The sequence below is a fragment of the Hemicordylus capensis genome, chromosome 4 (genome assembly GCF_027244095.1).
Source record: "Hemicordylus capensis ecotype Gifberg chromosome 4, rHemCap1.1.pri, whole genome shotgun sequence".
NCBI lineage: Eukaryota > Metazoa > Chordata > Lepidosauria > Squamata > Cordylidae > Hemicordylus > Hemicordylus capensis.
Window position 1 is genome coordinate 123,663,042 of NC_069660.1, and position 13,071 is coordinate 123,676,112.

General features: G+C 39.1%; 1 protein-coding gene across 33 annotated transcripts in view; it reads right to left on the bottom strand.

Annotated features, from left to right (window-relative positions):
* Nucleotides 1–6,881: 6,881 nt before the first annotated feature.
* ZNF644 (zinc finger protein 644) overlaps nt 6,882–13,071 on the bottom strand; it is an 85,881-nt gene continuing 79,691 nt past the window's right edge. For all 33 annotated transcript variants that reach the window (XM_053244398.1, XM_053244392.1, XM_053244394.1 and 30 more), the window contains 2 exons: nt 9,904–10,006; nt 6,882–8,529 (listed from right to left, as the gene is read on the bottom strand). In XM_053244398.1, coding sequence (XP_053100373.1) covers nt 8,337–8,529; nt 9,904–10,006 — 296 coding nt within the window. In that variant the 3' untranslated portion in view covers nt 6,882–8,336. The remainder of the gene's footprint in view (nt 8,530–9,903; nt 10,007–13,071) is intronic.

Sequence of the window (13,071 nt, forward strand, 5' to 3'; positions counted from 1 at the left end):
AAATAAAATCACCAGGCTTAGATTGGATGCTAGTAAACTGAAAGATATGAAAGACAAGAAGCTGAAGAATGAAAACACCAAACAGTATCTGATCCCAAAATACCACCTAGATTCAAGGAAAATTAGAGAAGTCCTGGAAATAATAAAGCAGCACATAACAGCAGCGTCAAAGAAGATTAGCAGATACGAAGCCAGAATTACACAACACAGGCAGAATCTCCAATTCCAGTCGAATCAGAGACGTTTCTACCAAAGCATAGAAAGAGAAACTGCAAGAAACGTAGAAACACCAAATAAAGAAGAAACAGTGCAATTCTGGAGGAAATTATGGGACAATCCAATAGATTATAATAAAAAAGCAAGCTGGATGAAAGAGGTCGAAAAATGTAACCAACATATGCAAGATCTAATAATAACACCAGAATTAATAAGTGAAAGAGCAAAGAAAATTAAAAATTGGACTGCACCAGGCGACAATGAACTGCATGGCTTTTGGCTTAAACACCTAACAAGCCTCCATAAACAACTATCAAAACAGTTGAATCACATTTATAGCTAACAATAGCTAACAACTGGGAAAACTCATCTCATAATGAAAGACTCGGCAAAAGGTGCAGTTTCAAGTAATTATAGACTGATAACTTGCCTGCCAACCATGTTCAAATTATTAACTGGAATAATAGCAGATGAAGTAATGCAACACTTATTAACTAATAAGCAGCTTCCAGTTGAACAGAAAGGAAATTGCCCGAACACCAGAGGCACAAAAGACCAGCTGCTGACTGACAAAATGATTTTAGAAAACTGCAGGAGAAGAAAAACAAATCTAAGTGTTGCATGGATTGACTACAAGAAGGCCTTCAACTCATTGCCTCACACATGGATACTAAAATGTTGAGAAACAACTGGTGTCAGCAAAAACATCCAGATATTTATTAAAAAAGCAATGAGCATGTGGAGTACACAGTTAACAATCAATGGCGAGACACTTGGACAGGTTAGCATTAGAAGAGGCATTTTCCAAGGGGACTCACTATCCCCTCTGTTGTTTGTAATCGCCATGACTCCATTTTCACAAATACTAAACAGAACAGGCCTCGGATACCAAACATCTAAAACATCAAGTAAAATCAACCATCTGCTGTACATGGACGATCTGAAGTTGTATGGAAAGTCCCAGTCAGAAATCGAATCACTGCTAAACACTGTCCGTATATTCAGTAGTGATATAGCAATGGAGTTTGGACTAGACAAGTGTGCTGCATTAATAATGAACAGAGGGAAAATAACAAAAACAGAAGAAATAGAACTGCCCAATGGAAGCAAGATCAAGAACCTGGAAGAGAAAGAACATTACAAATACTTGGGCATTCTCCAGGCTGATAACATTGCACACACTGAAGTTAAAAGAAAAATTGGAAGTGAATACATCAGGAGAGTTAGAAAAATCCTCAAGTCCAAACTCAATGGCGGGAACACCATACAAGCCATAAACACCTGGGCTATACCTGTTATCAGATACACTGCAGGAATAATAGACTGGACCCAGGCAGAGCTAGAGATGCTAGATCGTAAAACCAGGAAAATAATGGCCATCAATCATGCTCTGCATCCCCACAGTGATGTAGATAGGCTATACCTCCCTCGCAGCTCAGGTGGAAGAGGAAGGAGAAAAGAGGCCTTGAAGAATAAATCAAGGACAGTGAAGAAGCTGCACTTAAAATGGTCAACAACACGAAACTATTCAACACCAATGGAACCAAGCAGGCGGCCTACAAGAAAGAACAAGTCAAGAACCGAGCAGAAAAATGGAAAAATATGCCACTGCATGGTCAATATTTGCACAATATAAGTGGAAAATCAGACATCAGCAAGACCTGGCAATGGCTTAAGAATGGCAACTTGAAGAAAGAAACAGAGGGTTTAATACTGGCTGCACAAGAAAAGGCACTAAGAACAAATGCAATAAGAACAAAAGTCGAAAAGTCAACAACAAACAGCAAGTGCCGACTTTGTAAAGAAGCAGATGAAACCGTGGACAACCTAATCAGCTGTTGTAAAAAGATTGCACAGACTGACTACAAACAAAGGCATGACAAGGTAGCAGGGATGATACACTGGAACATCTGCAAAAAATACAAGCTCCCTGTAGCCAAAAATTGGTAGGACCATCAAATTGAAAAAGTTGAAGAAAATGAAGATGTAAAAATATTATGGGACTTCCGACTACAAACAGACAAACATCAGCACACAATACACCAGATATAACTGTAGTCGAGAAGAAAGAAAAACAAGTGAAAATAATCGACATAGCAATACCAGGGGATAGCAGAATAGAAGAAAAAGAAATAGAAAAAAAATCACAAAATACAAAGATCTACAAATTGAAATTGAAAGGCTGTGGCAGAAAAAGACCAAAATAATCCCAGTGGCAATTGGCGCCCTGGGTGCAGTCCCAAAAGACCTTGAAGAGCACCTCAACACCACAGGGGCCACAGAAATCACCATCAGCCAATTACAAAAAGCAACTTTACTGGGAACAGCCTATATTCTGCGACGATATCTATAACAACAGCAACAACATTGACAATAAAATTCTGGCATCCCAGGTCCTTGGGAAGGACTCGATGTCTGGATAAAACAAACCAGTCAATAACACCTGTCTGACTGTGTAAATAAATAAATAAATAAATAAAAAATAGTAAATGTGCACACTAACCTCTTCTGCTGTTTTTTTGGTTTCTTATTCATTCAAGTTGTGTTCCCTGCAGTTTCTACATCCAAGTAAGTAGATATGCTATTTTATACATTATTTTACATGGTATAATTGACTTCTTCATGAAAGAAGCAGATGAAAGGCATTTCAAAGAAGTGGTTTTTACACCTCGTTGACATGCAATTTCTTACTTGGGTAAAAACAGTTTAATCTTGTTAACTCTAACTCTGCTTTGTCAGTCATTTCTTTTACATTCCAGTCAGCCTGAGCAAAAGAATCCAGGACTGTGGCATTTGCTACTTCAGCAGACTTGTGGTATTAACAAGTTTTGGTTGAGTTGCATTTCAAAGACATACAGAAACATGATGTGTGTCTGTACCTAGTTAAGAAATATTGCAGCAGTTCTAACAAGTGTAGCTATCCCAAATATCTGCAGAACACACAAAATCAGATTCCAGTGAGCCTACAGCATGCACGCAAAAATGAAAGTGTTTCTATTAAAAATGTTCACTTTACATCCCAGGTTTGTTCAGCACATTTTGCACTAGCCAAAGATATAATTAAATGTTAGTTGGCCTTTATACTTTTTCAAGCACCTGAGGAATGAATAATTTGGCCTTGAAATGACATATCTAAAGTGATGTTGATGTGTTCTATGGTCAGGGGTACACATAATTTTGAAGACTAGGCTCTCAAGTGTGTACCAGCAGAAATGGTTCAGTACTCACAGACGTCTGGTTAGCTCCTCCTCCACCACTTCGGTGGCACAGCCCGGCGCTCACTATGGGCAGCTCTTGCTGCCCATGCCACCACTCCTGCCCTCGCCATCTATTCCCAGTGGCTCAGAAGGCTGATCCTGTCTGCGGACAAAAACGGAACCTTTTCTGCATTTGAGAGGCCCAGAGAGCCTCTGGTAAGCAGAAGCAAGGGCAACAGGAGCTGCAGGGAGCAGCTAGCAAGGCAGTCCCAGGAGATACTCATTTGAGCTTTTCTTCAGCTTTTGGGGGCACTCTTTTACAAGTTTTTGGTACTCATGTGTACCTGAGTACCACTTATGTGAATCCCTGAGTATGATGCATGTTACATGTTCTATTATGAGGTTCCAGAGATAGAGGTTTTGGAGATCTCTGATCTTTGCGTCTCTTCTGAATCCTCAGCAGGCACAGGGACAATAACTCTGTGCCTCACAGCTAGCGAAAAAGCTAATAATTTCTGTTGTCCATAAGATGCAGTTTGTCTCTACTTCACGTAACGTTTTTGTTTTAAGTATTTGAATCATACTCCAAGCAATATTATATACATTGACATAAATACCTGTGAACAGGGTACTAATGTAATAATCCAAATTATTCAAGGATACTCCAAACTGAAGTTCATACAGATTTGCTCCATTTCCAGTAAGTTATACCAAAGTCTGTAAATTATACCAAAATCTGATTGTCTTAGATACTAGAGGTTCTCTCTCAAACAATTGGCATTAACTTGCTCAATTAATTGTTCTGTTGATTCATTTGGATAAGAATTATCAATATGCTAGAAGGCCTATTTTAAAACATTACTGCCCAAGATAGAAATTACTGCTATCTTCCAATTATCTAGGAGCAGGTAATTAAGGTGTACAAGGTGGCTAAAATGAAGATGCTTACAAACAAGATAATTCAGCTGGGAGAAAAACAGATTCCTATCATTATGACTATGTAAGCATCTAAAGAAATATTTTTTAGGATGATAATTTTTGAACAGGGAAAAACAGATTTTGATTTATACTATTTGATCCATGTTTTGCACATGTACTACATATCAGCAAAGAATATCTTCTGATGGGTGCAGGCCTAGTGAAGATTACATCTCTACATCTGCAAGCCACAGCTTTTGTGCCAATTTTTAGTCCAATAAATGAAGTTGAACCCATCATCTGTCCCAAGGAAGGAGATTTTATATGGGAGAACAGCTATGGATAAACTGAACAGGACCAACAGTGAGGCAAAGACACAGAAAGGGAGACATTGTGGCTAAAGGTATAAGGCTCAAGGCCAGCTACTAAAAGAAGTAGGCTCCCTTCATATGAAGGTTCAGATGTTATCTAAAGATATACAAACCCCAATGCTGATCCAATTGTGTGCAGACGGTAAATGTATCCAATGGCTATTTGGTGAGAAGGACACTAGACTCAGATCTTGCTTGCCCAAACAGTTGACCAGTGTTATCAGTTATGTCCCAACTGGGGCTATGTGTGTGCAACTGTAGCATCTAGCTAGCAGGAAGAAACATGAATGTAATTCCTCATCCAGCCAATAAGTCTGTTTCCACACATGTATGGCTCCTGACAGGATTTGGGCACTTAATAAGCACTGTCAATATAGCAGCTCATCACAGACCCAACAGCAAGGGAACAGGTTCTACATAAACACTATCCCTGTAGGCACTGAACCACCATCCATATCACTTGGCCCAACCACATTTGATAAAACTGTGTTCTTAAAATTAACTGGCCAGAATTCAATATTAACACACACACTTAATAACATGGGATAAATCAGTTGAACTTTATCAATTAACCAGTCAATCTAATTTGTAATCTTTTTCAATCTAGTTTGTACTTTTCTGTATCCTCAACCACCAGCTTTCAACAGATATTCAGCATCCACAAGGAGAAGAATATCTTAGTAGTAAAAAGTTGATATTCCCACATGAGACCCAGTGTGATGCACAGGATGGCATGTTGGACTTGATACAGAGAAACAGAGATTCAAGTATCTGCTCAGTCTTCAATTTGACTGGATGGCTATGGACAAATCACACTCTCTCAGCCTAACTTGCCACATGGTGTTGAGAGAATAAAATGATATACATCACTGTTTCCATCCAGGCTCACTGAGGAGCAAGATACAAAAGTTACATCATGCTACTTGAAGGATGAAGGATAATTACAAGAGGAAATTGTCTATTTGTACTGCCTCATCCTTTTCTCTTCCTCCCCTTTCATTAAAACAAAAAACAATGCAGACAATGCTTAAGAGCCAAGTGTAAACAGTAGACAAAATGCTGGACTTAGATAGGAAAGATTTAGGTTAGAATTCCTCTCCAGAGACTGGCCATTGGTTAAGGAGAGCAAGAGGTAAAGGTGGTCATAGCTAGTAGCAGCAACTCTCCTAGTTGATCAGATGAACCAACAGAGCTGGCCCAGAAGCATTTATAGAAGTACAGCAGTATAATGTAAGCCACTGTGGTCCACTTGTAGAACAAGAGTACCTTGGCTGGTATACCTAATCTTCTGGCAAATTTTCTCTTTTGGCTACAGCTGAGTGGGAGAACAGAGGACAAATTCCCCAGCTCAGCAATTCAAGACTGACTGCAAATTCAAGTGCCGGAGCAACCCCCTGGTCCAGCACGCCAATTTAAAAATAAACAAACTAAATAATCAAATGAAATGAAGATTTTATGAAGCTATGCCTTCTAGAAACTGTCATGGGTGCAACAGATTCCAATTTGCCTAAGTATATAAGATTTATAGCCACAGAATAAAATTATTTTGGTAACTTACAACAAATATAGCTGTTTTCTCATGACTTGTGCGATTGTAATTCAAAGGTTAACTACAAATGGCAATTCGGGTATGCTCGTGTGGAGCATGATGTAAGAAACCCACGCTTTAGTGCCAATTGTAGTCCCATCACGACGGTTAACTAGGATCAAACTAGGATCTGATCATAGTTTAATCCTTTTTAACCATGGTGGTGGGACTACGATCAGCTTTAAAGCATGGGTTCTCACATCACGCTCTATGGGAGCACACCCAGCCCACTGATCGTAGTTTACTCTCTAATTACTATTGTGTGGGTTGAGGGAACACCGTCTATGTATAATAAACATTCTGATATTCTCTCCCCACCCCCGCCCAAGGACTTGTCTGCACTACAATTTTCCATAGTTATGGGGTATTCGTCCATAGAGTTTTACCACCTTTATACCTGCTCTTAAAACCATTGTGAGATAAGTATTAAATACAAATTATATTGGATATATTTCACCTGTGAACTAACATTTTGTTCAAAGGTATTTTTCTTATGATCCTTCTTAAATTTAAAATCCAAAACATACACATTCACTTTATATCTTGCACATAATGCAAAGAATAAATATTTCACATTACAAACACTAATGCTTTTCTTTTAACTTTTTTTATTTAGAGAGATATATTCTTGGTAAGGAGATATACCATGAGGAAAGCAATTTCACCGGCTGTGAGGTATGTATATTCTCCACCAAAATACTCCTCACATCTCAACTGCTTTTATAACTTTATTTACAAGCAAAACAATATCAATGCATTTTCTTGGCTTAACTACAGTATTAGTCACCCTACATGAATAAAATGAAACACTACTTGCATTACAGAACCAGTTTTCAAAGAGGAATTTGCTTGTTTGTTGAAAAGTGACATTTCATTTTTGTTGACAGCCAATATTTGTGACCAAGACACCTGCATCATATTATTCCATCCTCACAGCACATTTATTTCAATAAATCTGTAAATAGGTCCTTAGCATGAGCATAGTGTTACAGTTTTCATACATATAATTACACCCAAAACAACTAAAATTCGAATTGTAAACATTCTCTTCAAATGTAGAAACCTTTCTGTGTCCAATGGTGTTATGCTTTTTTTAAAACAAAGGTAAAATGAGAGGTCTAGGCTAAGCCCTGTAGTGAGCAATGCTTTTTAGAACATTTCTACAGGATTAAATAAAAGAGGCAGCAAAAATGTCCTGTAAGCAACTCATACCTTTAAGCAAAGCATCAAAAGAAAGACTTGATAGCAAAAAAGGCGCCTTGCAATAAAGAAAACTGTGTGATGCAACAAATGGAAAGGGTAAATATCATTACTGCTGACAAAAGTTGGAGGTAGCATGGATGCACCATTTTATTGTCAGTGAGAAATGCAAGTGAAGTAAAGAATATTTCCTTACCACAAATAGTTTCCAGTACTATGTACATAGGTGTATTTTTTAGAAATTTGTTTAACAAGTTTCCCTCCACTTTTAGTACAAAAGAGTCTCATGTGATTAAAAAACACATACACAGCTAGATAGAATAGTACTAACTGCCCTATTTGAATGGAACAGTCTCTTGAACTATGAAGTACATGATATTTAATGCCCTAAATTGAGTAAATTGCATTAGCATTTCTTGGTATTGTACAAAACACTACATACATACAAACAAAATATAATATTTTACTTAGCAAGGGTTTTTTGTTTTGTTTAATAAACAGAGCATTGATTCTGGTAACACTGTAAAGAATGTTTTCTTTTCATAAAACCTATCTTAAGTACCCATGTGCAACGATTTAAAAACGGCTGCTTACATGTAATGGGCTTGTATCAATAGTGAACACAGTAATTGACAAAAAACATAGTAAACTTTAAAAACACAGCTTCCACCCTATATAAAATATAAAGACTACTTACGGTAACTGTTTTAAGTACTCAGTTGTTTGGATGTTAACTGTCATTCTTTTTACCATTTACCTGCTTCAGATAATTTATTTTAACTTTAAAAAAACTAACAAAAGTATTTCAAATGTACATCCAATGCAAATGTAAAGTGTTTTCATGTTCTATGAAGCTGCTTCAGCCATCAGGAAAGAAAATGAAGTTTCAGTAATTGAGGCAGGTTTTTTAAGCAGTGATGTGACTTCCACCATGCCAGCCCCAGTCCGAGGAAGATTTGCGTTGACAATGTGGCGCTGCAGATGCTTTATCCAGTCTTCTTGAACAGACAAGGGTCCCCGAAAGACCAGACCACAAAACCTGTGCAGTTTTTAAAACCATCCAAATAAGGTATATTAGCATTGTTTAATACTGTAACTTCATGAAGTGTAATGAGTTCACAAACCAAGTCTACAGAAAAGCTTACCTCATTGTTTTTATAGCTATTAGGTGTTCTGGGTGTTAATTTAACAATCTTTGATTACAGCTTCAAATAGCTTTAGCCATATAACAGAGGCAGCTACAATTTTACAAATTAAATCATCATACATTTAATACTATGATTAGTGGATAATTATCAGAGGTTGTTGGTAAGCTTCCCCCCTAGGCCCAATGCAAAGCAAGGAAGGTGGACTGAAATCTATCCCAGACAAGGTGGAAGTGAACAAAAATGGACATCTCACAGGCTAGAGACAGTCTTGGAATCAGGATTATTTGAACATGGTATCTCCCCGACCTCCTCCTCTGCTTTCTTTAACACTAACAGATCGCTTGATGGGCAATACTATCTTCAAACTTCAAACAGATTTCCCCTTTCGCCCTGCCAAGTGATGGTATCGCCAAGACTTGTATGTACCAAGGCTTATACAAGACTGAGATTTCTCAGTGAACAGAAACAAAAAAGAGAGAGCTGGAACAGGGCAATGGTTACCTCAAGAATTAATAACTAACATGCTACTGCAAAATGTTGTAGCTCATCTTTTAATAGTCAGGGGAAGAATTTTTACAACAGACTGCTTGTTATCCAGGGGTGTAGCTATAATTCAGTGGATGGGTTCAAAGAACCCGAGCCCCCCAGCTCCTGATCCGCCCCCCCCAGCTCCACCCTTCCCTATTTTATTCATTATGTCCCTCACTCTGAGGGGCCACCGGGTAGAGGTGTGAACACGGGCCACATCTCCCCTAGCTACGCCCCCCTGGTCCAATCCAAGGTGCTGTCTATTACCTAGATACAAGCTTAGAAAGCCTGGATCCAGCATACATATCAAGGAACATCTCTTTTCTAAATGAGCCTATCCTCCATAATAATCCAATGGGGGAGCCTTGTTCAGCTTCCCTTTCAGCAATGATTCGGCTGGACAAGATACAGCTCAAGCCCCTTTCAGGTGCAGCAACTACTAAGAACAGTGTAATGTACATGTGAAACCTGCTGAAGTCCAATGCTGCAAGTGTTTTATTAGAACTGCAAAATTGCCTTATTTAGGTGGACTTTCAGCGATAACCATCTGCCATGTCTGCATATGAGAGGGGTGCGACTTTTCCATAAACTACAAACATGATTCAGGTCTTTTACATAAACACAAGCCTCAATTTTCTTGTCTCAAGTACTCAAGCAAAATACAGACACATTAATATCAAACACAACTTAAACAAGTAGTAGCTATTTCAGTTTTCCCATTATAATCCCATATATACCTGCACCGGAGTATGTAAACTTCATCAGCACCATGAGGTAATGGCAAATTTTTTTTCTTGCTCCCAGATCTTGATCTTGATTTTTTTTGCTTACAATCTATGGCTATTAAAAGAAAAAAGTTCATATATGTGTATATACAGATATAAGAAGTGAGCACTTAAAGTTCTTTTTCTCCTGGAATATGCTGAAGATCATTTTCTCACTTAGTCGGTATACCATATACAATTAAAATCTGCAAATTCTAGTTCTTCAGAAAGCTAAAGTTTGCAGGCAATCTCTATGCACAACTTGTATGTCTGACTTCTAGAGTTCAAGCTTCATTTTATACATTTTATATTTGAAGATCAAACCATATATTCAGAACATTAAACCACTCTACTTATACAATCCTACAAAGAACATACTTTGCTTGTGATACATCAATACTGAGGCTTTTTATTAAATTTGAAATGTCAAGAGTTTTTGTTCTAAGACAAAAAGATTGATTATTAAAGTAAGTTTTGACAAACTTCACTACTGGAACTTTTGTATATATTACACTGTGGTGGATAATGTGTTTAAGGTATCTATTGTGTGCGCGCTAAAGGAGCTCCATAATATCAGCTACATTTCTTGTAAGTCCATGTAAGAGGCTGAAAAGTATCAGCATCTGGAGTCACTACTGAATAATCCTTAAATCAGATGCATTGTGCTATCAAACATGCACAAAAGCACCACCAAATTATTACTGACTCAAATTAGCTAGCAGATTAATTTAGTATCAAGGGGGTACACTGTCTTCTGCAGAGAAGACTACTATGTAGAGAAATCAGCAAGTATAGCCTAGTTTGGCAAAAATACAATGCAATTAAACCTCCAACAGATGTTTCAAAGTTTGGGAGAAGAGAAAGAACATTCTCCCAAATATCTGACACTTAGATATCTGAAAAAGTGTTCTTTCCGTTCTCCCTCCCCACCACCACAAAACCTGGAAACAAAGCAAGAATTCTAATTATTAATTCCTACATAATAGCTTGTGATTAATGTAAACCGGTTCTACAGAGGACACAAACAGCAAGAACTGCATAAAGTCAAATGCTCTTGGCACTCGGTGATCCCAAGGCTTCCTCTGCCAAGGCATTTATGACATAAGGAAAATAAGAGGCATAACAGCCTGCAGTTTTTAATTGACTGCTACCAAGGCCTAATGTTCAGAGGAATCCTTCTGCTAAATCCAATGAGTCAAGATAAACTTGAAAGACCTTGATGACAAAAAGCCTATGTTGACTGATAAGACAGAAACACAATGTGGTGTTTCCTGTCTCCTAGGTCAGGCATAGGCAATGCACAACTCTCCAGTTGTTGCCGAACTACAGCGCCCATCAGCCCCAGTCACAATTTATTATAGCTGGGGATGATGGGAGCTGTGGTTCAGCAACATCTGGAGAGCCATACATTGCCTACCCTGTCCGAGGTTATAAAGAAGAAGATACAGAAAAACAGAAATTTATTTGGTTGTGTGCACTCAAAATAACTGAGCATCAGCAAAATCCCTCTTCAGAAAATCGCATGATTTGTCAATGAAATATTGATTGATGCCACTACAAACATACACACAGTAATTTTTGGCTACCACACAGATGGCCAAGAACTACAGAACACACAGTTCCAAACTATATGGTTATCCTTGTGTGTCTTTGGAATAAGAATGACAAAACTGGGCTAACATTCAAGACCACTCCTATTTGGACAGCAGGATCAAGAGCAGATGAAGATCTCACTATTGTGAACTAACTACTTCAATGCTCACATCTTCTTAGCCTTGCTCTCCCAAGATAGTGAGCTTTCAAAACAAGATTTCCACCCCCTTCCCAATTCTCAACACAATCATAAGACTTCTGCTACAGACAAATGCTCCAAGGGTTTGAGATTACACCAGCTATCTTTCCTAAGATTAGCTTCTCTTGCACATGATTTCTGAAAGCTAAAATGGTTGAGGAACTCTGAAGTGCAATACTATCCTAGAGGCAAAAACAAAAAAAACCCTCCAGGTGTCACAGCACACTAACCATACCAAATGGCTGCATAGGCTTCCACAGGCTGCAGAGGAAAGGCTGACAAATACAATTATGATTCCCAATACACAATCCTGTCACAGGTTACAAAACAACAAACTAGAACCCAATATTAAAATGAGCAATGCTAAGTAGTCAAACACTGAGATAGCACATTCAGGTTCTATATCTATGATCATGTGCAATTCAGACTTGATCTACTGAATTTATATCTCAAAAGTAATTTGTCAACATGCTGGGCATAACTCCCTCTTTTATACTACAGACTACAGTTAGCAGGCTATCTTGTGATAACCATATTGGTGGACCAAAATTACTTAAGTCTCAAGCTTTTCTATGACAAACTGTGGGTAACAAAGCTAAGTCAAGAATTAGCGAGGCAAGGATAATGGCGAGGCAAGGATAACAGTATTTACTCCCAATGAGTAGCATAAATATTACAACTGTGGGCTGAAGTGTCATTCTGCAAAAATGGACAAACCCAGCTTGCTTCCATTTCTGAAGCTTGAGTATTTAATACAAAATATCATGGGTGTGAACCACTGTTCCCTCTAAGGCATGCGCATGTGCACACGCTCTCAAGTTTTTTAATGTCAGCTCAATTAATTTTAGATCCCGCTCAGGTTGAATCAGAAATGCCCTATTCTGAACGCAGGTGCGCACACACTGTCTCAAAACTGCTGCCCAGAACAAAATTCATTCCACACACAGATGAAAAAATTAGAGAGAACACTGGTGTGAACGTTCCATGAGACTTGCATGATGCACTTCTATCTGTATAGTTAATTAAAAAGAAGACAAGCCGACCCCCACACAGAGCATCTGTGCGTTTTTTGGGGCCGGCAACCTCTCCTCCCCCAGTCTTCGGCCAGGCCGCTGCCTCCTCGCCTGGCCTCCGCGCTGGGCCGGATCCGCCGCATCTCTCCCCTCCGCCCCAGTCTCCGGCCTGGCCGAGTGCTGCCGCCTCAGCCAGGCCCGCCGCCTGGCATCCGGGCCTGCCGTCACTGCCTCCTCGCCTCAGCGGCCGGGCCTGACCCGCTGCCTGGCCCATTACTTCTGCCGCCGCAAGCCTCCGCGGCCGGGCCAGGCCCGCTGCCGCCTCTGTGCTCCACC